This window comes from Exophiala oligosperma, assembly GCF_000835515.1.
Source record: "Exophiala oligosperma strain CBS 72588 unplaced genomic scaffold supercont1.13, whole genome shotgun sequence".
Classification (NCBI taxonomy): domain Eukaryota; kingdom Fungi; phylum Ascomycota; class Eurotiomycetes; order Chaetothyriales; family Herpotrichiellaceae; genus Exophiala; species Exophiala oligosperma.
Genome location: NW_015622830.1, coordinates 355,637 through 379,232, shown reverse-complemented (window position 1 = coordinate 379,232; position 23,596 = coordinate 355,637). Strand labels below are relative to the sequence as shown.

The following is a 23,596-nucleotide window of genomic DNA, read 5'->3' as shown; positions in this document are numbered from 1 at the left end:
CCTTTTGTAACTGTACTGTAACTTCCCACAGATAGGAACAAAGAGACTTCAAAACCTTGGCTCCGGATGCTATAGGATGTGGCGGTGTCAGGCGTTTAATTGCCTTTTTACAAGATGGAGTTCAAAAAACATCGGATGCTTGTCCACACCACCTGGTGTCGCTATAGGGACCATGTCACCATCTCCTTCATGATCTGCTGGGACTCCATATCAGGATGAAGTCCTGGTTGATCCCACTGGTGGATCAATATTGCGATAATTCAGGGTTGATGCGAGTAGAAGTAGTACGCCACTGATGTGGCAATCCGATATCAGTCTATCTGAGTAGAGCACAAACGGATCTTATAGCCGAGGCACAGATACATCTATGCTACGCGAAAATGGAGGCTGTGACAAAAATAACAACGCATGGACAATAATAATAATAACACCACAACAACAACAACAACAACAAGCCAGAAGAAGACCAAGGAGAGTGAGTGGCACGAGAGCTGCAAACCACACAGCAGTTCAGCACTTTACTCGGACTCTCTGCATTGTACGTACGTACAAGGCTCATCAGATCTAATCGAGCACATCAGATCTAATCTATCGTGTTGTAGCATGGTACTCTGTGTGATACTAGAGTCCACGTTTCCTTGATTGCATTTACCCAAGGTACTCCATAGTTATCTGAACAGTACGGATAGTTGCTCCGTCTACCAGATGGAACTGTTACCTCTGTGGCATTATTGTTGTGGTCTTTTAGAGACTCAGGGTAAACCACGAGGACGAAAGATAGTCTATTATACTCTGTATTTGCTTCTTGCCCTACCTTGTCGCCTTGACTATTTTTTATGCTTTTTAGGATTTTATTCCTGGTGACTTGGTTCGCTAGTAATGAATGTAATGAAATATATAGGACTTCTTTCAGAAATTGCTCATCTGAAGATTTATTTGGTTTCAGGAGAATCTTTAAGCTAGCGGCGTCACTATTCTGGTCTTCATAATTGGCCACTACGTGAAGTGTGATGTTATCTTATCGTTGAGTTGTTGCTGTGTACCTTGGACCTTGTCCCATTTGCACTTTTTGAATATTTTTATTCTTGTGGGGAAACACTCTCCCTCCTACAACAAAAAGAAAACATGAGCGACTGCAAGACACAACCTCAATACTGTACTTCAATTGGTTATTCTTGGACACAGAAAATCTCCATACTGAGGCTTTGAGTTGTCCTATTTCAACACGTTTGTAGGACGAAAGATCTATGTCGCCGGAAGACTTGCAATTTCCACTTGAAGACTACACCTGGTAAGCCTTAGGTAAGTAGCTACGTGTTCGTATGTCATCCGGGTCTTCCCTTTATGAACGGGCTATTCGAAAGACTGGATTCTTCATATCAACAGTCATGACTTGTTCTGTACAGACTTAAAGGTCATATGCACACGGAGTAGAATCTCATCTAGATACTCGAGTGGTCGGCTTCTCATACCTCCGGCCCTCTGATTTGGAGAAAGTATTTCGTTACGCCAATTTAGCCCCACACCGAGAGAGAGAGCGAGCGAGAGAGTCGCGACGTGGGATGCATCATACAACTTTGGTCCTCTGCTACTTTACTCAGCGAGCAAAGATTTGCTGACAAGGCGACTGAAGATGAATAAATCATTTGAGGTCCAAATGAGCACAAAATCAGTTTATAAATTGGTTCCCATTTGCGATTGATTTACATACCTTTGCTTGTCGTTGACTGGGAAATTCGAGACATGGACGAATAGTCAAACTGGAGGCCCAGGCAAAAACATGGATGACATTTCTCAACCTCACGTTGCATTTCGAACGACTTTTGATCAAGTATGAGTTTCATGGCAGCTCATCTGTAGTGTATTGTACTCCGTAGAGTACGGAGTGCCAAGGAATTAATTCTCGAATAACCAAACCCCACATTTCCTTCTTTTGGTTCGCCCGTAGCGAGTACAAATACAGAGTGTATCAGGTCAAGTGCTCGTACTCGAGCTCGTACTCGTACAGTTTGGTGCGGAGAATATTGACCCCACAACATTGGGGTTGTGGTGGGAGTTCAACTCGTCCTCATACGGGGAGCACACGAGTTGTCCAATGCCCAATTTCTACTCCATAAGTCGAATACGAGTTACGAGTTGGCATCCGCAAGCACAGTATTTCGAACATTTCTGGTATCAGGAGATCCAAATTCAAACGAAAGTCATTCAGACTGTGAATTTGAGAAGTGGGAGAGCCGTTGGAGAAAAGTGTACAACTATTTTGCTCACAGAAGTGAGTTGGCTTCACAAAACACAAAGTTGTACTGTGAAAGATTGTTGTTCTGGACACACACATCAGCCCACCTTAAAAAGCACGCCGTACACACACTCTCTCAACCACACAAGACGTTTGGTGGGGCCGGGCTCTAGAACCACAGAACACGTTCTTGTCAAGAAAATCGAGTGGGAGCAACGCGGGGAATAAAAAACACCGACACATACGACTTTTGTTATATTATATTATCATGAGAAGGCATTAAGAGACACCGCCTTTAAAACCTGTCGGGAACACATAGACCGAAACCTCCCTTTACCTACTAACACGAAAGTCGAATAAACAAAAAGATGGGCAAACAAACTCCAGTCAACAAGGTAGGTTAAACTGGACAGAACGCCACCAGGTCCCTCTTCTACTATGTATGCTCTAACCAAAGTAAAAATAGGTGATCATCGTCGGCGCCGGACCGTCAGGTCTTTTGCTCGGCATCCTTCTTGCCAAGGAGGGAGTCAAGGTTCAAATCCTCGAGGCTTCCAACGAACTCGACAAGAACCCACGTGCGGCTCACTATGCGCCTTCTGCCGTCTACGAGCTGGAACGAGCGGGCGTGCTGGAGGACGTCAAGGCTCAAGGAATTCACCCCGACGCCGTTTGCTGGAGAAATCCCGATGGTTCGTTTATCGCCGGCATCAAATCTCGGATGGACATTGAGCATCCCATGGTCTGTTTGCCGCTGGACAAACTCGACATTTTGCTGCTGGAGCATTACCTCAAAGCCCCCAACACCGAAGTCCTGTGGGAACACAAGGTCGTGTCGATCGACCAGGACGAAAATGAGGCCCGAGTTCACGTCGAAACACCCTCGGGCGACAAGACATTCTCCGCCGATTACATTGTGGGTTGCGACGGCGCCAACAGCCAGATAAGACGCTCGCTGTTCGGAGACTTGAATTATCCCGGCGAGACTTTGCAGAAGCAAATCATTGCCACCAACGTGAGTGAAGTCGTAATTTGCCAAGTATATCCGGGTTGACCCTTTTTTCCTAGGTCTACTATGATTTCCACAAGTTCGGATATTGGGACTCCAACTTTATCATCGACGAGAACGATTGGTACATGGCCGCCAGGATAACAAATGACGGTCTCTGGCGGGTAACGTACGGTGATGAGTGGGGACTATCCAACGAGGAATATCTCAAGCGACAGCCGGAACGATACGAAAAAATCCTGCCCGGTAACCCAAAGCCTGGAGACTATAAGCTTGTCAGTGCCAGTCCCTACAAGCTACACCAGAGATGTGCCGATTCCTTCCGTGTCGGCCGATTCCTGCTGGCCGCGGATGCCGCCCATTTGTGTAATCCATTGTGAGTTGCCCATTCTGATACTAACGTCCACGAGCTGACGTTCTTCTTAACCAAAAGCGGAGGTCTTGGGTTGACTGGAGGTATCGCCGACGTGGGAAGTCTGTTCGACGCGCTCGTGGCCTTGAGACAGGGAAAGGCCGACGACAGCATCTTGGACAAGTACAGTGAAGTCCGCCGGGAAAAATGGGCAAAGATCATTGACCCCATGTCGCGAGCCAATTTCCGCCGCGTGTGTCTCGAAGAAGCAGAGTCGGATCGGAATGAGTTTTGGGCTCTATGCAAGAAGCTGGAAGAGGATGATGAACTGGCTAAGCAAATGGCTCAGGTAAGTGTTTGGTCCTTTCATTCAAAGTGATCGGACCAAGTTGCTAACTGATGAAAGGGAACAAATGCGTTGCGTGAAGATTTCAGAGAGTATATCAAGGCATAAAATGATTCGCCAACCGTGCCGTATTTGGTCCATGCATTTATTGATCGACATGAAGAAAGTGTTCATGCTCGCTGGAGGAAAAACCCTAGAGATGTTATTTGAACTGGACGAATGTGTTAATTCTCCTCAGAAGGTTGCTCTTGTTAGACGTGTATGTAATACTACCTCAGCTGTTCCCTTCTAGAGAAAGCGACGTCTTTCGATACGCGTTCTCGATCGAAGTCCTGTTGTGATTGAGAGACGTCGGGTTCGTGATTCTTACATTACACAGTATGCCAGTGCATGGCCGCTGCATGTCACTGTTGGTCAACACCTCCAACACAATTACGCGCTGTAGCAGACCGCAGCTTACCGTTGAATTCTGTTGATGGGAATGAAGTACAGACAGGAGACACTTGTAACATGGCATTGTCATCAGTCGAGATCGAATTCATCGTCATTTGCTTGGCAACGTGATCTTCCCCCTCAAGCTGCGTCTCGCTTGCTATCTTTCGTCCTCCCCCGAATCGCAACTCATGATATCTTCTTCACATATCGTCTGAAGAGCCTACTCGAAGCTCGTCAGTTTTTGTTTTCCACTCGTGGCCTCGTTGCGGAACACACCCTGGGATTGAATCGCCAGGCGGCAGCGAAGTCCCAAGCTCCGGGTATCGAGTCCTACCCCAAAAGCCCAGCGCTATCGTTTTGCTACATTGCACACCTCCGTGTCAGCTGCTCTGGCTTTCTATGCCATCCTGAATTCCATGATTGCTACGGGATACATTTCCCATCTCCCATACTAGCGCACTCTTGTCTGAGACGAATCCCCACGCCGATTGTACGAGCCGGCTGGAGGCACGCGCGAAATATTGGCCTACGAGTCAGTCTTTGACATCAGAGCGGCTTCGGTGTGGCTGTGGGCAATAGTGGAGGATGGCAGACTTCTCGCTGGTGCCCAGTGGACATGGCAGCAACTACACTGGTATGCTCACGAGGAGCATCGTCTTCTCAGTGGCTCTCTTTGTCTTTTTGGCCGGTAAGACCACAACGCGAGCACAAATAAAGATGAGACTAACGCTGTGTCGGACAGCCTCGGGCATGACTATCGCCTCCATCATTGTTCCCAATTGGATCGCGTTCGATGGAAGCACGGTATGTATCTGCACCGTGTCTCGAGGCCTAGATTCTAATTCTTGATAGTCACATGGCGATCCTGTCCATTATACCTATGGCCTCCATCGAAGGTGCTCCAGCACCAATATCCCCCCCTCCTTCGACAGTCGCTCGACGAGTTCCAATGTGATGGCCGATTCCCTTCAATGTGTTCAGTTCCCAAGATATAACGACTGTCGTGGAGACGATCGATATTTTTGTAGTATGTGGAGGTCTGTTGGGTTTTTGATGTCCTTCGCCGTGGTTTTGGAAGGCATGACGATTGCGGCCTTTGCCATTCTACTCGTGGGAGGTAAACAAAAGAGAGAACAAGGCTGGGGGGTGCTTACAATCTTGGTTGCTTTGGCCGCGTTTGTACAAGCCATCGGTATGGCTCTGATGGTAAGGTTACCCTTTTTCCAGACATTGCTTTCGTGGTCATCAAATGCTGACTCTGCCATAGGCTTATCTTTACGAAAACGACGAAAGATTTTTCTCGGGATGGTTCTTGGACAAGAGCTGGACCATGTGCACAATTTCTTGGAGTTTCCAGGCAGTCTGCGCCATTGCTATTACGCTTGCCGCGGTCGTTCTTCCGAGCGAGGGAGGTTATGAATTGATTCCGGACCATGCTTAAAACCAGGAAGAAACACTAGACATACATGTTGGCGCAGGAAGGCGAATTATACGGGGTTTCTCTAGCGAAATTGACTCTTTTGAGCACGATCTCCCCTGGTGGTGTCGAGCAAGAGTCGGCGTCCATGGAGTGTGTAGATGCTGTTTATGTGAGCGCAATGGATAATCTTCACATCAGGGGAGTGGTGGACTATGCGCCGTAGCATTTCTCTGAGCCTTTACACCATGCAGCCTTGTTGGAGTCTCGGGCATAGATACGGAGTTGTAATGGTACCCATTGCTACCTGTTGTCGCTGATTTGAGTACTTTTTGATTACTTATTGCTTCACTGAGGTCTCGCTTGAAAGTACGGAGTAATAAGTGACAATCTATTGAGCATGCTAAGGAAATGAGGCTTTACCCTGACACGCATTGGCCTGCCCTGAATGGCCTAACTCGGGACTTGCAGAGGTGCCCTTGCTGTTGCCGATACGGAGTCGGAGTGTCCGTGGCATGGACTTTTCCCCTGATGTTTGAATTACTGTCCATATCGGAGATGCTAGATTTTATCGTATGCACTCGTATGCAAGGGTTATGCACTATACGGGTACTGAAGCGGTTATCATGTTGCTCACATGCCTGTGTCAGGTATTCCGGAAACCGCTCCTTGGGGCAAAATTATATATATTTATTATATACGAAGTACGAATATTCTCAAACTCCGAGCACCGAGGTACTTCTGTTTTCTACGGGCCAACATTCTCTCCGTCCTTGTTCCACAACATCATCATCTCTCACTGCCCACAAGAGGCCGTGCAATTAGCAATGCGACGGGGATTCCCACAGTTCAGTCCAAGATCCCGATCGCAACGGGCCTGATGTTATTGTTTCTTGGAAAAGGCGCATGATTGCCTTCTTACAGTAGGACTTGCGACTCGTCGCCGCCCTGACGCGTTTTGAACTTCGTCCGAGACCATCGCCATAACATCATATGTCTTTTTATTTCACGTTGCCTGATGTCAATCATTTCCAAACTTCCACAACATATATACGTTGCGTTGAGCTGACTCGGCAGGACCTATTTTCTTTTCCTTTGATCTTCCGTACTAATTAACCCCTGCCATTCATTACCCGTTACTCGTTCACTCAGCATGGCATATCCAATACCACAACCGCCGACGGTGCCCATCCTCGGAAATGTCTGGGACTTGGACCCAAAGAATTCCATGCAGAGTCTTGTCCATCTAGGAGAGAAATACGGTATTTTGGACAGGTTACCTCACAAAACGACATTGCGCTGAGACCATTGAACCACAGGGCCTATTTTCAAATTATCCTTGGTTGGACGGGATCGATATTTCGTCACGTCGGCGGCCTTGCTCGACGAACTTTGTGACGAACGTCGATTCTGCAAAGCGGTTTCTGGAGGACTCCAGGAAGTGCGACACGGCGTCAAAGATGGACTCTTCACTGCCTACAATGGCGAACACAACTGGGAAGTTGCCCATCGAACATTAGTGCCGGCATTTGGACCTATTGGCATCCATGACATGTGTAAGATCCTCTTCAAGGCTGAGAAGACCGGCAAAGAGAGAGCGAAACCCCAAGCTAAGATCTGACCTTGTAGACGATGAGATGTACGATATTGCGACACAACTGGTTGCAAAGTGGGCACGAGTTGGATCCGACGAGAAGATCAACGTGACTGACGACTATACTCGCCTAACCTTGGATTCCATTGCTCTCTGTGCCATGTCAAAACGATTCAACTCCTTCTATTCCGAGACGATGCACCCTTTCGTCAACGCGATGGTTGGCTTCCTTCTCGAAAGTGGTCGACGGGCGTCGCGCACCCGTCTAGAATCCTTGTTCAACAGAGCGGCAGCTCGGAAATTCGAAGAAGACATAGCGACCATGCAAAGCGTCGCGGAAGAAGTGATCGCGTACCGAAAATCTAATCCAACCGACAAAAAGGACCTTTTGAATGCCATGCTGTACGGAAAAGATCCCAAGACCGGCGAACGCCTCACGCACGAAAGCGTCGTGAACAACATGATTACGTTCCTGATTGCGGGCCACGAGACCACGTCCGGAATGCTTTCCTTTGCCACCTATTACCTGGTCAAGAATCCGGACATCATGAGGAAAGCCCAGGCGGAGGTCGATGCTGTGGTCGGTAAAGGCCCGGTGTCGGTTCAACACATGTCAAAGCTACCGTACCTCGAAGCCATCCTCAGAGAAACTCTTCGACTTCAGCCAACGGCCCCGGCGTTCCAAATCCGGGCGCTGGACACCGTCGCGGGCCCTACCGTGCTTGGTGGTAAATATCATATCCCACACGAGGCGTCGATAGTGGCCCTTTTGCCCAGCATCGGTAGGGACCCCGAAGTCTTTGGTCCGGACTGCAATGACTTTGATCCCGAAAGAATGAACGCAGAAAACTTTGCAAAACTACCAAAGAATGCATGGAAGGTAAGTTTTAAGCTCGTTTGAGAGACGGACGTTTTCTGTCGGGGGCTAATATTCGTTGGATAGCCATTTGGAAATGGAGCCAGAGGATGTATCGGCCGACCGTTTGCCTGGCAAGAAGCAATCTTGACACTTGCTCTTGTTCTGCAAAACTTCAACCTGAGAGGCGACGATCCTTCGTATCAACTCCAGATCAAGCAAACCCTGACCATCAAACCCGACAACTTCTTCATCCGGGCGACGTTGCGGGACGGCATTGACCCTTTGAAGCTCGAGAAGAAGATGTACGCCGCTCCAGCAGAATCGAACGATGCTGCTGCTGTGCAAAAAAATCATCATGGAGCCGTCAAATCGGCCGATGCGGGCAAGCCCATGTTGGTTCTGTATGGTTCCAACTCTGGAACCTGCGAAGGACTCGCGCAGAGCCTCGCCGGCAGTGCTGGAAATCGAGGGTATTCCGCGACCGTCAAATCACTTGACGCGGCCGTTGATCAGTTACCGACCAAGCAGCCCGTCGTGGTCATCACTGCGAGCTACGAGGGCAACCCACCCGACAACGCGGGCGTCTTTGTTGAATGGCTGCAGAATGTGCCCTCCGAAGAGAAGCTCAAGGACGTCCAGTTCGCCGTCTTTGGCTGCGGCCATCACGACTGGGTGACGACGTACCAGAAAGTGCCCAAACTCGTCGACACCGAGCTTTCTCGCCGGGGCGCGCAGCGGATCGCCAGCCGCGGCGAGTCCGACGTTGCGCTTGGGACCATCTTTGATGATTTCGATGTCTGGCAGGACGAGAACCTGTGGCCTGCGCTCTCTGCGGACGCTGACCCTGCAGAAGACGTCGCGGAGGGTCTCGACATGGAAATCAGCACCACCACTCGCGCGTCACATCTACACCATAAGGTCATGGATGCCCTCGTGGTGGAGAATGTACGACTGACGTCGGCCGATTCCCCAGAGAAACGAAACACCACCTTCAAACTGCCCACGAACCTGACCTACGAGGCTGGCGACTACCTCGCCGTGTTGCCCGTCAACGCTGTATCGACCATCTCGAGGGTCCTCCGACGATTTGGGCTGCCCTGGGACGCCATGATGACGCTGCAAAAGGGGTCACATACGACCATCCCCACCGAGGTCGCCATGCCCGTCACGGCGGTTTTGGGTGCTTACGTCGAGCTCAATAGCGTGGCGACACGAAAAAACGTCACGACGCTCGTCAAGTATACCGGTGCCAGCGATGAGAATCTGGCCGAGGAACTCGCCGCCACGACGGGACAGCTATCGGTGCTGGAGATTCTCGAGAAACATCCCACTCTCAAAGTGTCGTTCCCGGTTTTCTTGTCCATGTTGACCCCGATGCGTATCCGACAATACTCCATCTCCTCCTCACCCCTGAACAACCCGACCGAGGCGAGCATCATGTATTCGGTGGTGAATTCTTCTGGATCTGGCACTGGCACTGGCACTGGCACTACCACGGGCCCGCGCATCGGTGTGGCCACCAATTATCTAAAGTCCCTACAACCCGGGTCGACCGTACAGATCATGATCAAAAAATCACACGCTTCATTTCATTTACCGCGTGACCCCAAGACCCCCATCATCATGGTATGTGCCGGGACGGGGCTCGCGCCTTTTATGGGTTTCGTACAAGAACGTACCGCTAGATTTGCGGCGGCGGCGACGGCCACAGGTGTTGGTGGTGGTGGTGGTAATAACGGCGGTGGTGATGGTGCATCGGCAAGTGAGAACAACAATTTTGGAGAAGCCGTGTTGATCATAGGTTGTCGACACCCCGAACAAGACCGACTTCATGCAAAACAACTGGCCGAGTGGCACGACAAGGGTGTCGTCAAGGTGTTTTACGCCTACAGTCGGGACCCGGAAAGTTCGGACGGCTGCAAGTACGCCCAGGACCGGCTCTGGCGCGAGAGGGAAGTGGTGAGTGACTTGTTCGACAAAGGCGCCAGGGCTTACATCTGCGGGAGCAGCGCCCTCGGCAAAGGTGTGGGACAGGTCGCGGCCAGGATGGCGGTCGAGGGGGCACGGAAACGGGAGGGCAAGGAAATCACCTTGGACAAAGGTCTGGAGTGGTGGGAAGGACTTCGAGGTGAGAGATATGCCGTCGACGTTTTTGACTGAGACCAAATATACCCACCCCGCTTCAGGGCTTTAGTATGCGCACCAATCCGTACCTAGGAAGGAAGAGTGTACAAATCTAGATAGATTAGAGTAATTTTATACAAGCTATACCAAAGTATACGGAACTGCCATGGCATGCTCTCCTCTCTACCAGAGAGCATGTTGTCGTTGAGCAGTAATCTTTCTATCGGGCAAGTGAACCCACATACTCTTTCCCATCCTCTTCCTCAACGCCTTGGCTTCCTTTTCCGCATTTTCTCTGGTCCGCGTCTTCTCCTCCTTCAGGAGCACGCTGATGCCGGTCTGCGGAGGACGCAACATGTACACACGGCCTCGTGCTCGGAACTCAGGCTCCTTTCCATACGGACCTCGATTCGTCCATGCCTGTGCCACATAAATATCGGTCTGTTCAGGGGTGTGACCTTTCTTGAGAGCTTTGGCGGGCGTTTGGTGAGGAAGAGGCCGGGTTTCGCTGGGATCTTGACCGGCGGGCGTCGTCGTCGCATCCTCGCTGCCGCCCTGAGCGGCCCCGAGACCCATGCCCTTCATGACGACGGCTTCGTCGCGGGCCTGGATCAGGTGTTGCCGCACCTCCTGAGCCACCTTTTTCTTGGAAAATCTCATTTGCAGGATGGCTTCGTCGATGGATTTGCCTGCAATCTGTCGAGCAAGCGGGGCCAGCTTCTTCATCGACGTCTTGAAGAAATGCGACCGAGATAGATGATTGCGTTCCGACCGTGCAATCCTCATCTCTTTGTTGGGTCGACCCCGACGTCTCAGGTCCCTGATCACCATCTTCCGTTGCCATCTCGACCGGGCGGTAGGACGAGGGTTGAGGACCTGGGCCATATTCTCCGGATTACGTTGCAGCAATGATTCATCCTCTTGTACCCCGGACTCTTTACGTTGGACGAGATCTTCGCCGAACAAGCTTGACGACGAGAGGCCACCAAGTTTGAAATTCCGTTCCTGTTCGGCCTGTTCATCCTTGAGTCTCTGCGCGGCTCGTTTCCGGGCAACTTCCAGCCGCTGCTTTGTCGTCATGGTCGTAGAAGATGGTGCTTTTGCCGGCTTTTGCGACTTAGGGGTCGAGACGGCGTGCTCAGTGGTTGTGGTGGACGCCCTGCGTGACGTGGAGGAGTGGAAAGTTCGCTGAGAGCCAAGATAAAGACCAGACATTAGAGGACAGAGGTCATGGGAGGAGTTTGTCTGCAAGCGATACGAGCGGGCTTCAAGTGTGTCAGTTGTATTGAAATTGCTAGACGAAGCATTGGGGGACTTGCCTCGAAAGAGCTGTCGTAAAGCTGTGTTTTGGGGCTTCATAACGATGGGAAGCCACCAGCAGGGCGCTGGTTTGAGTGAAGAGAGAGAGTTTCGTAATTCAAGCTGTGACAGTCCAAACTGAGGTTTCTTTGACTGCGGTATAGCTGAAGTATTGTCTCGTAGTATGGACAGAGGTACTCGTACTCGTACCTGTGAGACTTTGATTCCGAGCAGAGCGCAGGCTTGGCGATAGAAAGACTTGCTTAGCAAATCAACCGCTGCGGATAAAGAAAGTCCCCTAATAAAATTAATACGAGCTTCTTCTTCGTATCCCGGAATAACAAGGGCAATCATCCATCAACTTTCTTTTAGCGGCACCGGGCGGGTGGCACCAGAGGCTAAAGCCTATTATGAATTGACCCTTAAGGTCCCTTTAGGCCCTCTAGGTCCCTTTAGGCCCTCTAGGTCCCTTTAGGCCCTCTAGGTCCCTTTAGGCCCTCTAGGTCCCTCTAGGTGCCCCGTACGTCGATATTTTCCGGTGGTACTCCGTACAGAGACCTGCCTAGGCATCTTAAGTTATTAGGCGTAATGCGAGGCTCGCTAACAATTCCCTGCGCCAGACTGTGAACCCTGTAAGCGTCTCGTCAAATCCAGGCCGCGTCTGGCCTTCTGACATACAAACTGCTCGGCTTCGAACATCGACTGCCCTTGTGTTAGGTCTGCTTCTGCTATACCCAACGTCGCACAAATCAGCTGTGGCCTCTGGTGGACTGCTCAACCTCCCCTTCCTCTTTGCTGTGCTGTGTATGCGCCGCCTGAACACAGCCTGTTTCTTATGTGCGAGGGCCAACACTGAGGTCCATCTCGATGGCCGCAATATCGATCACAGACGATACAGATAAATCATTCGAAAGTATTGAAGAAGACACAATCACTGTCTGAGTTGGGTGCCTGATCGTTTGGTAGCCCTTCGCGCACAAACATGGACATCAATTCACTGCTGTCTCCGTCAGAAACACCGCGTTCAAATTCGTTGACTCCAACAAGTGCGGAATCGGTGAAATCTCCCTTCAAGCATGTCCAGCGGACGCATACTGGCACAGGCAGTCAACTTGCCGCAAGTTCACCTTTGTCACGGTCGATCCTTCCACCCTCCAGTATTCCCGCGCATGTGAGAAGTCCTTCGCAACAGCCATCCCACTCATCGCCTCTGATCAGTCCTGTTCCAGCTGCCACACTCTCTGGGCATTTCTCACGCTCCTCATCGTCGCAAAACATCGAGACTCTGGCCGAGCTGGGATCTCACTCGCACCCGTCGAAAACAACTCCTCCAATCCTGTCGAGTCACGATTCCTCTGACTCCCAGAAATCATCCGCTGGCCTATTTCCTCGTTTGACCTCTGCTGGGTCGACCTCCAACCCCCGCGCCTCGTTCGATATCGCCATGGTCGAGACACCTCAACAAGTCCTGCGGGTCGACTATTCCGAGACTTCTCTTTCACTAGAGTCACAAGAGAGACTGGCGGAATTGGTCGCCTACATTCAAGAAATGCCATCAATGTATGAGGCTCACAAGGAAATCATCAAAATTCTACACCAAGGCTTTGTCGATCACATTTATCCCTCGTCAAGTCCCAACGCTCGCAGAGATCCTCGAACGTATGAATTGCTCTCCGAGTTGCGACAGGCTCGAGAAAACTTTGACAAGTTGTTCGCAGTTGGGGAAGAGCAATGGCTGGACTGGCTTCAGGACGAAAGCATCCTTGCTCAAACCGCCGAAGAGCGTGTGAATGTCGTGGACAAATGCCGCCGAGCAGTTGAGGAAGAGCATGGCAGCGCCCGTTTATGGATCACCTATGGTGATTGGGTATTACATTGCTACAAATGGGCGCTTGATCCTCCTACCGATATCGAGGGAGAAAATGGTGAGGCTGAACGACTCGTGGGTCGCGAGGTCTTCGACTGGAAGCTTGTCCTCGATATCTGGGACAAGGCGATCCATTCCACAAAACACGACATGGCTCAGAGTCATGAGGTCTGGGATAAATACATGATTGTGAGATTCGGAGATGTTGGTCAAAAGCTGTCGCCAGCTGATACTGCAAGCGCTCTCGACTTATTCCAGGCCCGACTTCGCGTTCCCCACGCCATGTGGGAGCAAACCTTCCAGTCATTCTCTTCCTTTATCTCTGCCAATCTCCCCGCAGAGTACGAGACCATCATGTCCGCGACACTAAGGGAATCATCCACGGCCAAGGAGATATTTGCGGAGCGAGATACTTTTGAAAGTGCGCTTCGGCAAGCTCAGGACAATGCCGATCAGGCGCTAGAATACTCGACTTTCGACCAATACATTGTCTTTGAGCGCACCGAGCAGGAGAAGGTCACGAAGAGACGTAACATCAAGGGCAAACGTCACATCAAAGTCGTAGAAAACACGGAGTTTGACATGGTTGCAGCCCTCTACGCTAGAGCCGTGCTTCGTTTCCCAGCAGTTGTTACTATTTGGGAAGCACATTTTGACTATCTAGTGGAGAGGTCAAGGTCTGATCTACTCCCGCTACTTGGACGAGCTACGAAACATTGCCCGTGGTCTGGAGCGCTTTGGAAGCAGTATCTGCTGACATCGGAAATTGCAGAAGTGGACTTTGATGAGACTGAAAAGATCAAACACAAAGCCACAAGTACTGGGCTCCTAGACGCTGCAGGAGTTGATCAAGCCCTAATTATCTATGATGCTTGGTGTGGCTATCTTCTCCGACGCACGAAGCGACCGGAGGCGACGGAAGAGGATGCAGATGTCGCTGAAATGGGTATCAGGTCATCTATCGAGGCGGTGCAAAGCCTTGCATCAAAACAAGGCTCCAGTCCCGATTTTGATTCTTCATTCAGGTTACAGAGGAAATATGTCGAGTATCTCAAGTCGCAAGGCCGTTTCGACAATGCTCGAGCACAGTTCGATGACGCCGTAGCAGATTTCGGGAAGTGCTACAAATTCTGGCTAACTTTCTACGAGTTTGAGTTGCAGAAAAGTGTGCAGATGGCGTTCATACAGCATGGTGGTGGGGAGCGCCTTTCGACACTTTGGTCGGCTCCATTCGCCGTCGGAGTTCTAAAACAAGGACTTCAGTACCCGGGGTTGGACGAACCCGAACACCTTGTAGATGCACTCTTGGACCATTGCGAGGATTGTGAAGATGCGGACGAGCTGCAACATGCACTGGGTCTTGCACGTAAGGTACAGAAAGATGTCGTCGAGAGGAAGCGCTTGGAGGCCTTACAAGCAGAAAACATTGCACTCTCATCACAAAAGGCTGAACAACAAGCATCCAGCCGTACTGAGGACGTTGCGAATGGTCTCCACATTGGTAAACGGAAACGGGAAGATGATATCCAAGAGACTGATAACAAGAAACGAAATACAACCGCGGATGAGATGCAGCAGTCTGTTGAAGACACTCTCGGGCAAGATGAGCTGCTTAAACGTGATCGCGAGCATTCCAGTATTTTGGTACGCAATCTGCCGGGCAATGTCCACGAAAACAAAATCCGACAGTTCTTCGACAGCTGTGGCGTCGTCAAGCACGTGAAATATTTGGCAGAGGAGAACAGCGCTGTTGTAGAGTTCGAGGATGCAGACGCCGCGGCGTTCGCTCTGTCCAGAGACGGTCGAGAATTTGAGGGAGCCGAACTCTCGGTGGTGCTGAACACTGGATCGACCCTATACATCACCAATTATCCCGCCACAGCTGATGACGCCTTCATCCGAAACCTATTGCGACCGTACGGCGAGATCATCAGTGTGCGCTTTCCGTCCTTGCAGAAAAACAAGCGACGTAGATTCTGTTATGTCGAGTTCAAGCTTCCAAGTGAAGCACGTGCCGCAACCGAACTGGATGGCAAGGAAGTTGATGGCTTGCAGATTGTAGTCAAGGTCTCAAACCCGGCAGCTCGACATGCAAGAACTGAGACGAATGACGACGGGAGGAAGATATTCGTCGGACAACTGCCGTTCAAAGCCAAAGCGGATGAGGTCGAAAAATTCTTCTCGCAATTCGGAACGCTGGAAAACATCCGAGTGCCTCAAGATCTAAATGCGCGAAATCGAATTCGTGGCATCGCATTTCTTACTTTTGCGACTGCAGACCAAGCGCGAGCTGCACTTGCTATGCACGAGCATGAATTCATGGGGAGAAAGATCACCGTTTCACAGGTCGAAGAGAAAGGCCGTACTACCAAACAAGGTTCACGCTTTTCAAAGTCGCCGTCGGTACAGATCAACGGTGAAGACGGAGCCAACGCCTCCGCCAAAAAGAAAAGTTCTCCCATTGAAGATCGAAAACAGCGGACGGTTGCTATTGCCGATGTGCCTGACACTGTAAATGAGAGTCGAATAAAAGCCATGGCTGAAAAATGTGGTCCAGTGCGCAAGGTTGTTCTCAAGACGAACCACCAGGGTGCTCTGATCGAATTTGAGGGGATAGCCGACGCAGGCCGGGCAATGATGGAGCTAGACGGGCATGAGATTGATCCTGGCCGACGAATCCGGGTCACAACCGAGGGTGAAATGCTCCGACAGAAAGCTGAGCACAAGGAGGAACAGTTCGCGAAGCGACCTGCCGCAGGTCGGTCTACAAACCCTTCAGTGCAAGGCCCTGTCCGGCGTCCGCAGCAGCCTGGTGGCCGAAAAGGTGGACATCTAGGCCAGAGATCTGCCTTTCTGGCCCAGATTGACCAGAAGAGCCGAATGGCGACAGACACAGCGCTACAGAATGGAAAGAGGACGAACGACGATTTCCGGAACATGCTGAAAAAGGAATGAGGGATCCCGGTGGTCGTGGCTCTTCTATGTATATGTTTGATTCTTGGTGGTTTGATCAAAACAATTGACACTCCGAGTCTGTATTATGGTAATGTTCAAAACGCCATCTCGACGTGTGTAAGATTAGATCAAAATATAATACTCGTACGATTCTCATCAAACAGTCTCGAAAATGGTATTACTTCTACGAAACCACGAACTCGATCGGGCGACGTTTACATGCCGATGTGACGGACGTTTCGAAAATATTTGAAGATCACTCTGGCTTTTTCATTTTGTCCGTCAATTCCGTAATGACGACGGGCATTATGTACAGTGGTAGTCCAACCTCCCAAAACTGCCTTTGGACCCCGGCGCTCAACCAACAGCATTCCATTTTCTGCCTCGTCGACTTCTAAATTATGGTACTCTCCTCGCCTTCCGTGTGTTGTCGGATCTTGGGGGGTTCTAGGCGCGTGTCGTGTCAACGTGCAACTTCCACGGAGACATAACTTTCGTGTCCTGGGGGAATAGGAGGATATCGGTTTCGAAAGGGGCGTCGAGCGCAGAAAAGTGTCTTGCGTAACTGACCACTGGACATGCGCTCGTCGCCTGGTCATTCCCATTTGGAGGGAGAGCCGTCCTCTTCGCCCAAGGAAGGGGGGAAGAATTTTCCGTCGGAAACAGGGCCACGGGACATCATCTTGATCATCATACACATGGCGTGTGTGCTCTCTGGCTGTAATAGTTTCCGCTTTCCGCAGAGTGATTTCCATCTGGACGATACCAAGATCCGCTCACTGGATGCTTCGGGTCGTCGAGCCACCAAGTCTCCCTGGTGTCTCATTCATCCCATTACGTTCTGAGGCTACAGCGGATCAGCCAGCCGTTTGTGTTTGTAGTTATCCACATTGGTTCAACCCAAAAATTCGTCTTCGAGACCCGGTTGGCCGACACCCATACTTTGTACAGTCAGTTGCTGCTTGAAACGACGTAATTTGGGGGCAAGTCTCCGGGTTCCCACGTAGTCGAGATGGCGATTCCAAGACAGGATATCAGCGTGGGTCCAAGTCAAAACAGGTCACCCTTTCAGCGGAGATCCTGGATGAGATGGCGAGACAGAGGGAGCACATATCCCGATATGTGAGTGTACACAACAAAGCGTCTTTTTGGGTCGCAAAGAGTCCTTGCAGGAGAGAAAAGGATGACCCTGAGCAAGAATAGACAATCCCAAACACACGCACAACCCTAACTCACGGTCACCGGGGTCAAAAGTTCCAGCATTCCCCTTGTCATTCCCGCCAGCTTCGCTCGGTTGACCTCATCTTGCACCTTTTCCCGCAATTTGTTGACTTGTCGAGTAAGAGCTTCGCTTTCAGCTAGGTGTTTGGAATACAAATCCATAATGGTCATGGAAACCTCGACGCAAAGTGGGACAAAGGTCGAATTCGACATGTTTTTCGAAACCCAGCTCATGATAGGCTGGAGCTGTGTCTCATCGCGGCCTTCGAGAGCAGCGCGCAGTGCAGATCGATAGCGAAGGGTGTTGAGAGCTGTGACAACGGTGATTTTGTCGCCGGCCGACACAGCAAGGTCTAGAGCGCTGTTGTATCTGCCTTTGTGCAATTCTCGCTCCCAGGCGGCGATTTTCTTCGGCCTGCTGCGAACGTTGCCCTCGACGATGATATCAGCATCCTCGCCGGTGTAATCCCGACCTCGCAGCCGCCTCTCCAATCCTCTGGGGCGCTTCTTGGCTTGCTTTCTATCGTATTCGTCAATTTTGCCAGCCAACAACGCTTCCATTTGTTTCTGTCTCTCCCGCTCCTTCACCTTCTGCTCCCCAGAAAGTCGAGTCTTGATGCTTAATTGGCCCGTAGACATGCCCACTACGACATGCTTGTCTTCACGTGGAGTACCAGATGAAACAACCTCCAAAGAGAGAATCGGTGAAGGATATTTAGAACCGGCGACGACATTCCAGCCGGTGGTCTCGAATACTTTCATATGTCCATCGAGACCTCCAGTGACGAGTCTCGTATTGTTCGATGCCAATCGCAAGCACGTAACTGTCTTTTGGTGATTCCTGATCATGTGCAATGGTTTGCCTGCAACGATATCCAACACCGCAATCTGATTGTCGGCGGAAGCGAGAAGCGTGGTCCCTGTTGGCATGCAGAGGACATCTTCAACAGGAGCGATGTGCTTGAAACTCATGACAGCTCCGTCGGGGGTACGCGGATCCCAGAGTCGCACGGTTTGATCATAACTCCCAGAAACAATCAGGTTGCCAGATTGGCCGGGCAAGAACGAGCCGCTCCGTACGTAGTCCTGGTGGCCGCGGAAGACTCCCACACTGCTCTCACTGGGAAGGTCCCATAGTCTCACAGTCCTGTCGTCGCCGCAACTCATGAGCGACGTACTCTCCCTTGGACTCCATCTCACATTGTGGACTGCCTGTTTCTGCTCCTTCCATGTTTTTAAAATCGCTCTCGAATTCACATCGAACACTTGAATTGTACCCGTCTCGTCTGCTGCTGCAAGGACACGCCCATCGTATCTGGCCTCGCCGCTGTAAGCTGTATCATCGAAGCGGGTAATGGTCTTGAGGAGTTTCCGGGTCTTTAGAGAATAGAGTTGAATCCTAGCACCGGTTGTCACAGCGAAGAAGTCTGGGGAGGATTGGGCAGAGGCGTGTGGTTCTGGCTGCGAGACGTGTGTGATCGCATGCTTGGTTGGGGAGGGAATGTTCAGCGGCGACTTGAAAGACCGCCAGTATTTCTGTTCTGGTGTGAGAGATGACGGCCGCGAAGGCAGTTTGACCTGGGCGATCGGCTGCACATCAGCAGCCATTGTGAATTAACAGGTGGCTCAAAACCACTTGGTTGAGATGGAGAGCGTTTTTTTTGCGCGAGGATGTTGTGCAAACGCAGGGAAATTTTTTGGATGGATCTTATCTTATCTGTGGCTACGGTGGACCAAGCATCCACACCTCGCCATCAACATCGCGACGTCGCGTCTTTTCCTGTACTACGTGCCACCTTCATGCCTTTTCGTTTTGGCAAAAAGCGGCCTTCTCTCAGGCTGCCCAACTTGCAGGAATGGCTTCTGTGCTAAGTCTACCTTGTCTGGACAAGGTCTTTTCTGTCCAGTGTTGGAGCGCAGCAGCTCCCTTACAGTCACCTTACAGACAACTGCATGGTCATCTTCACGAAAATGAACCTCAGATGTCTTGCAAAAAGAACTATAACTTTCATTTAAGTGTGCTCTATTGAGGTCTGGATCTTCATCACCAATGGCAAGTTGTTGGAACAAGTCATGTATGCTCACAAAGACCGAACTGGGGTACACTTACGAGACACAGGCATGTTCTTGCTGCAAACTTAACCCTGAGCATAGCTCCGCTGAAACACGACAATTACCATCGAGATTTATCCCCGAATAAGAGTCCACGAAGTACCTTCGAAGGTATCTTCAAGTGGACAAGCCCACATACCTACGATGGAGAGTCTTCCTTGTTATCTTACCATATAGCAAAGTCGTTGAGAATGGATCTGCCGCTGTTAGCGGGATCAATGCTCTCGACCCTTGAGCATCGCAGCTGTCCTCAATCATGTTCATATGCTTAGGGCGGGTTTTCAAAGCGATTAGGACAATGTGGTTACAGTTTTGCGGTCGCTCCAAGTTCACGGTACAGTGAAGTTGATATAGCCACACTGATATACTCCGTATCACTGCTATGTCACTTTGAAGTGAAGTATTTGAAAACAAGGCGACCTGGGTATTGCTCCCCCTGCCAACCAGACCATTCTCGACTTGTTCGCCACTTCTTCCGCTTGTACAATTGAAAAGAATTTAATCTCGTTGCTTTCGGTACGATCAGAGAGCGTTTGGAAAGCTTCGGCGGAATGCCCTGCATCCTTTACAAGATGAATCCCCTGGCGATATTGCTCCTGTGAGTTGCGCGCGACTTTCTCGCTCTCATCTCTCACCGGTTCTCGCCCAGTTGACAGAGATATCCAAGACTTTCATGATCTCGTCCTTAGAACTATCTTCACGGGCTTTTGCTATACAATAGGCTGACTATTCAATTCTCTACTTAGCTTCTCGCTACTATTCTCGTTACTGATTCTGCCATTCCCCGTCGAAAGCCGCGGTGTTGAGCTGATCCCTGCTTATCACAATCCAAACTACCGTGCCAATGCCACCAAAGCACTCCTGCACGCCTACCACAGATATGGCATCATACCTTTGGCTGGCCCGTACCATCGGAATGAAAACAACGTCCTCCTCAAGCGACAGAAGAATGGATCGTCTACCGCAGTGTAAGGTTGCCGCCAAAGACCCCATACCTTGCTAACTCTCCTGGTACAGGCTCGCAGACGACTACATCAACGACTTGTTTTATACTTGTCCAGTACTCATCGGCACTCCACCACAGGCTCTTTCAATGGTGAGTCAGAGTTATCTGGATACCCGACCTGTAAGCTGACAAGATAGAACTTCGACACCGGCTCTGCAGACACGTGGGTATGGTCGATCACTATTCTTGGACTCGGGAAGAATTACAACGCGACGGTCTTCAATCCTACACTCTCGTCCACCTTTCGAAATATGTCGGGAAGTTTTTTCTTCGTCTCGTACGGCGACTCTTCTTGGGTCAATGGAATAGTTGGAACAGACACTCTCAGAGTTGGAAACATTGCAATAGAAAATCAGGCGGTCGAACTGGCAACTGCATTGGCCTCTTCATTCAAGACTTTGACGACGATGAACGGGTTCTTGGGTCTCTCGTTTACCAATCTCAACAAAGTCAAACCCCATCCAGTCTTGACCCCCGTCGAGAACATGGCGCTTCAACAAGCTATTCCGGCGAAACAACAACTCTTCACAGCCTACCTGGGATCATACAAGGACGCGAAGGATCCTGACCAGGGTAGATCTTTCTACACGTTCGGTGGCATCAATCAAGCTCTTGTGCCACCGGGACAAGAACCTCGGTACACGAGTGTCAACGATACTGTGGGACGTTGGATGATCAGCTCGCCGTCTGTTGTCATCAACGGCCAGGAATTGGATCTGCCACATAACGAAGCTCTCGTGGACACCGGGACTACACTGATGTTTGTCAAGGAAGAGGTCTGCAGAGCGTTCTACGGGCAAATTCCAGGCGCTGTCCTCTCAGAAACGGATGGTCAATGGATTTTCCCAACGCAAATCCCAACCGATCTGTTGCCGAATTTATCGGTTGCTGTGGGAGATTTTCAAGTGGCCATCAACAAGGAACAATTTGCTTTTGCCCCGAGCGGACAAGCAAACATGACTGTAGGGGCGATCCAGTCTCGGATCAGTTCATCCTTTGACATATTTGGAATTCCTTTTTTTCAAAACGTCTACGCCATCTTCGACGTTGGCCGAAGACGGTTCGGAGTGGTCAAACGTATTGATCCTACACCCAATGGCCCTGCGTGAGACTCAGCAAAGGGCTGGCTCGAAGCAACCTAGCAGTTGACGTCCTTCTGGCGACAGTCGCAGAAGTGATATGGACGATCAACACGATCAAAAGGCGTACCTAGGCATCCTAGAGTAGAGTCAATGCAGCGTATTTCCATGAAATCATTCTAGTAGTTCGTCATTGTAGTCATGGATTTGTCCTTTAGCACTCATTCAACATGCATAGACTAAAAAGTAGTTCTGGGTCACTTAGAATACGATTTGATTGATGCCCAACGGTTGAGCGTGGATTTTGTATTTGTTTTTATTTGCTAAAAAAAGATCAAAAAATCTGGCGGCCTTGCAGTTCGAACCCAGATCACACTCTAACCATCGCCTCCCAGTGCCTCCTTGAACAAGGGTGAAAAAGCAAAAAGAAAAAAAAACAATTGCTCGCAGTCGAGCATTTGCGAAATATGATGTCCAAAGATTGATAAATGGAGCATGTTGGGCGTAGCCACGGCCATCTCTGGTAAAAGGCAAGAAATGGATTCTGCAATAGCTCGTCCCGCTCCAACTCACTTTTTGAGTGGTATTAAAATATATTCTGGAATTTTTTCCTCGGACACGTGATGAACAAATTCTCCACAGTCTGAACCATCCCCCCCCCCGCATTCGTCATTGCTCTTGGGCTGATCAACCAAGACCCTCGTTACTTTCCTTACCTCCACAAGATACGGAGCTCGCACTCATACAGTGTTGACTTTTGCTACGCTCACATTCTTCCGCACATCGTACGACTTCTGCCTCTTCCCCAAATGAGCAAAATGGCCGCTTGTATTTTTTGCAAGATTGTCAAGGGTATGTATACGCGGTCCATCGAAGGAAACGACGCTCCAATATCTTTCTGTAACAAGACTAACCGCCGTTATTGTCTGGTAAACAACAGGTGACATCCCTTCGTTCAAACTCTTCGAATCAGACAAGGTCCTGGCATTTTTGGACATTCAACCACTGAGCAAGGGACATGCTGTATGAAGCCTACCTACCCTATGCTCCTCTCGAGGGCCCTGTGTGGGCGCCAAATAAAAAAAAGAGAAAACAAACACAGAAGTAACATCCTGGGTGAACTGGCATACTGACAGCAATTTCCCTCCAGCTCGTCATCCCTAAGCACCACGGCGCGAAATTGGTCGACATCCCGGACGACTCCCTCACCGAACTCCTCCCCGTGGTGAAGAAGTTGGCGGTCGCCAGCGGGGCCGAAAACTACAACGTCTTACAAAACAACGGCCGGTTGGCTCACCAAGAGGTCGACCACGTCCATTTCCATATGATCCCCAAACCCAACGAGACCGAGGGTCTGGGGATCGGTTGGCCGGCCACGGCCACGGACATGGAGGCGTTGAAGAAGCTGCACGCCGATCTCAAGGCGAAGATGTAAAAAAAAAGAACAGAAGCAGTGACAAGAAGAACAACGGCGACAAAGTCATGATGATCAGGTACCTACTTGATCAGTGATACTGTACATACCGTGGCCATCAAGAAAAAGATAGACTCTTGCCATGCATATATACAATCATTTGCACAACCCAACCTTGTTCCCGTAACAACTTGTGCACTGTCAGGAGATTCCCAGGAGAAGAAAGGGACTTGGTTACGATCTATCTAATCCACACAGAATAGCACCGAGG

The 23,596-nt window shown here is 50.3% G+C and overlaps 7 protein-coding genes across 8 annotated transcripts; 5 read left to right on the top strand and 2 right to left on the bottom strand.

The window, feature by feature from the left end:
• The first annotated feature begins 4,551 nt into the window (after nucleotides 1-4,551).
• On the top strand, nucleotides 4,552-6,130 carry PV06_10486 (uncharacterized protein). The gene is made up of 4 exons (XM_016412043.1): nucleotides 4,552-5,066; nucleotides 5,121-5,182; nucleotides 5,231-5,584; nucleotides 5,646-6,130. Exons 1-4 carry the CDS (start codon nucleotides 4,964-4,966, stop codon nucleotides 5,817-5,819), a joined length of 693 nt encoding a protein of 230 aa, XP_016257663.1. The 5' UTR covers nucleotides 4,552-4,963; the 3' UTR covers nucleotides 5,820-6,130.
• Nucleotides 6,131-6,948: 818 nt separating this feature from the next.
• Nucleotides 6,949-10,513, top strand: PV06_10485 (the record flags this gene model as incomplete). Of its 2 annotated transcripts, XM_016412041.1 has the most annotated exons (4): nucleotides 6,949-7,057; nucleotides 7,115-7,351; nucleotides 7,425-8,269; nucleotides 8,333-10,513. In XM_016412041.1, 4 exons carry the CDS (start codon nucleotides 6,949-6,951, stop codon nucleotides 10,406-10,408), a joined length of 3,267 nt encoding a protein of 1,088 aa, XP_016257661.1. In that variant the 3' UTR covers nucleotides 10,409-10,513. The 2 variants fall into 2 exon arrangements, with proteins under 2 accessions (XP_016257661.1, XP_016257662.1); XM_016412042.1 differs by lacking the exons at nucleotides 6,949-7,057; nucleotides 7,115-7,351 and having other exon boundaries at nucleotides 7,354-8,269.
• PV06_10484 (uncharacterized protein) lies at nucleotides 10,473-11,914 on the bottom strand. Its single transcript, XM_016412040.1, has 2 exons — nucleotides 11,692-11,914; nucleotides 10,473-11,637 (listed from the first exon to the last, which is right to left on the bottom strand). The coding sequence occupies exons 1-2, from the start codon at nucleotides 11,729-11,731 to the stop codon at nucleotides 10,556-10,558; spliced, it is 1,122 nt and encodes a 373-aa protein (XP_016257660.1). The 5' UTR covers nucleotides 11,732-11,914; the 3' UTR covers nucleotides 10,473-10,555.
• A 415-nt stretch (nucleotides 11,915-12,329) lies between these two features.
• On the top strand, nucleotides 12,330-16,657 carry PV06_10483 (uncharacterized protein). The gene has a single exon (XM_016412039.1). It carries the CDS (start codon nucleotides 12,654-12,656, stop codon nucleotides 16,491-16,493), a length of 3,840 nt encoding a protein of 1,279 aa, XP_016257659.1. The 5' UTR covers nucleotides 12,330-12,653; the 3' UTR covers nucleotides 16,494-16,657.
• Nucleotides 16,658-16,700: 43 nt separating this feature from the next.
• Nucleotides 16,701-19,376, bottom strand: PV06_10482 (uncharacterized protein). Its single transcript, XM_016412038.1, has one exon. It carries the CDS (start codon nucleotides 19,320-19,322, stop codon nucleotides 17,721-17,723), a length of 1,602 nt encoding a protein of 533 aa, XP_016257658.1. The 5' UTR covers nucleotides 19,323-19,376; the 3' UTR covers nucleotides 16,701-17,720.
• Nucleotides 19,377-20,398: 1,022 nt separating this feature from the next.
• PV06_10481 (uncharacterized protein) lies at nucleotides 20,399-21,953 on the top strand (the record flags this gene model as incomplete). The annotated part of the gene is made up of 4 exons (XM_016412037.1): nucleotides 20,399-20,424; nucleotides 20,573-20,794; nucleotides 20,844-20,922; nucleotides 20,970-21,953. 4 exons carry the CDS (start codon nucleotides 20,399-20,401, stop codon nucleotides 21,939-21,941), a joined length of 1,299 nt encoding a protein of 432 aa, XP_016257657.1. The 3' UTR covers nucleotides 21,942-21,953.
• A 686-nt stretch (nucleotides 21,954-22,639) lies between these two features.
• On the top strand, nucleotides 22,640-23,503 carry PV06_10480 (uncharacterized protein). The gene is made up of 3 exons (XM_016412036.1): nucleotides 22,640-22,763; nucleotides 22,852-22,934; nucleotides 23,062-23,503. Exons 1-3 carry the CDS (start codon nucleotides 22,721-22,723, stop codon nucleotides 23,344-23,346), a joined length of 411 nt encoding a protein of 136 aa, XP_016257656.1. The 5' UTR covers nucleotides 22,640-22,720; the 3' UTR covers nucleotides 23,347-23,503.
• The last annotated feature ends 93 nt before the right edge of the window (nucleotides 23,504-23,596 follow it).

What these genes read in the sequence shown, in the direction of transcription:
- PV06_10486 (XM_016412043.1), top strand. Translation starts at nt 4,964, where the DNA reads ATGGCAGACTTCTCGCTGGTGCCCAGTGGACATGGCAGCAACTACACT. An exon ending in TCTCTTTGTCTTTTTGGCCG is followed by an intron (nt 5,067 to 5,120) that starts GTAAGACCACAA and finishes TGTGTCGGACAG; the next exon opens with CCTCGGGCATGACTATCGCC. An exon ending in CCATCGGTATGGCTCTGATG is followed by an intron (nt 5,585 to 5,645) that starts GTAAGGTTACCC and finishes ACTCTGCCATAG; the next exon opens with GCTTATCTTTACGAAAACGA.
- PV06_10484 (XM_016412040.1), bottom strand. Translation starts at nt 11,731, where the DNA reads ATGAAGCCCCAAAACACAGCTTTACGACAGCTCTTTCGAG. An exon ending in TTTACGACAGCTCTTTCGAG is followed by an intron (nt 11,638 to 11,691) that starts GCAAGTCCCCCA and finishes ACACACTTGAAG; the next exon opens with CCCGCTCGTATCGCTTGCAG.
- PV06_10483 (XM_016412039.1), top strand. Translation starts at nt 12,654, where the DNA reads ATGGACATCAATTCACTGCTGTCTCCGTCAGAAACACCGCGTTCAAAT.
- PV06_10482 (XM_016412038.1), bottom strand. Translation starts at nt 19,322, where the DNA reads ATGGCTGCTGATGTGCAGCCGATCGCCCAGGTCAAACTGCCTTCGCGG.
- PV06_10480 (XM_016412036.1), top strand. Translation starts at nt 22,721, where the DNA reads ATGAGCAAAATGGCCGCTTGTATTTTTTGCAAGATTGTCAAGG. An exon ending in TTTTTGCAAGATTGTCAAGG is followed by an intron (nt 22,764 to 22,851) that starts GTATGTATACGC and finishes GGTAAACAACAG; the next exon opens with GTGACATCCCTTCGTTCAAA. An exon ending in CACTGAGCAAGGGACATGCT is followed by an intron (nt 22,935 to 23,061) that starts GTATGAAGCCTA and finishes ATTTCCCTCCAG; the next exon opens with CTCGTCATCCCTAAGCACCA.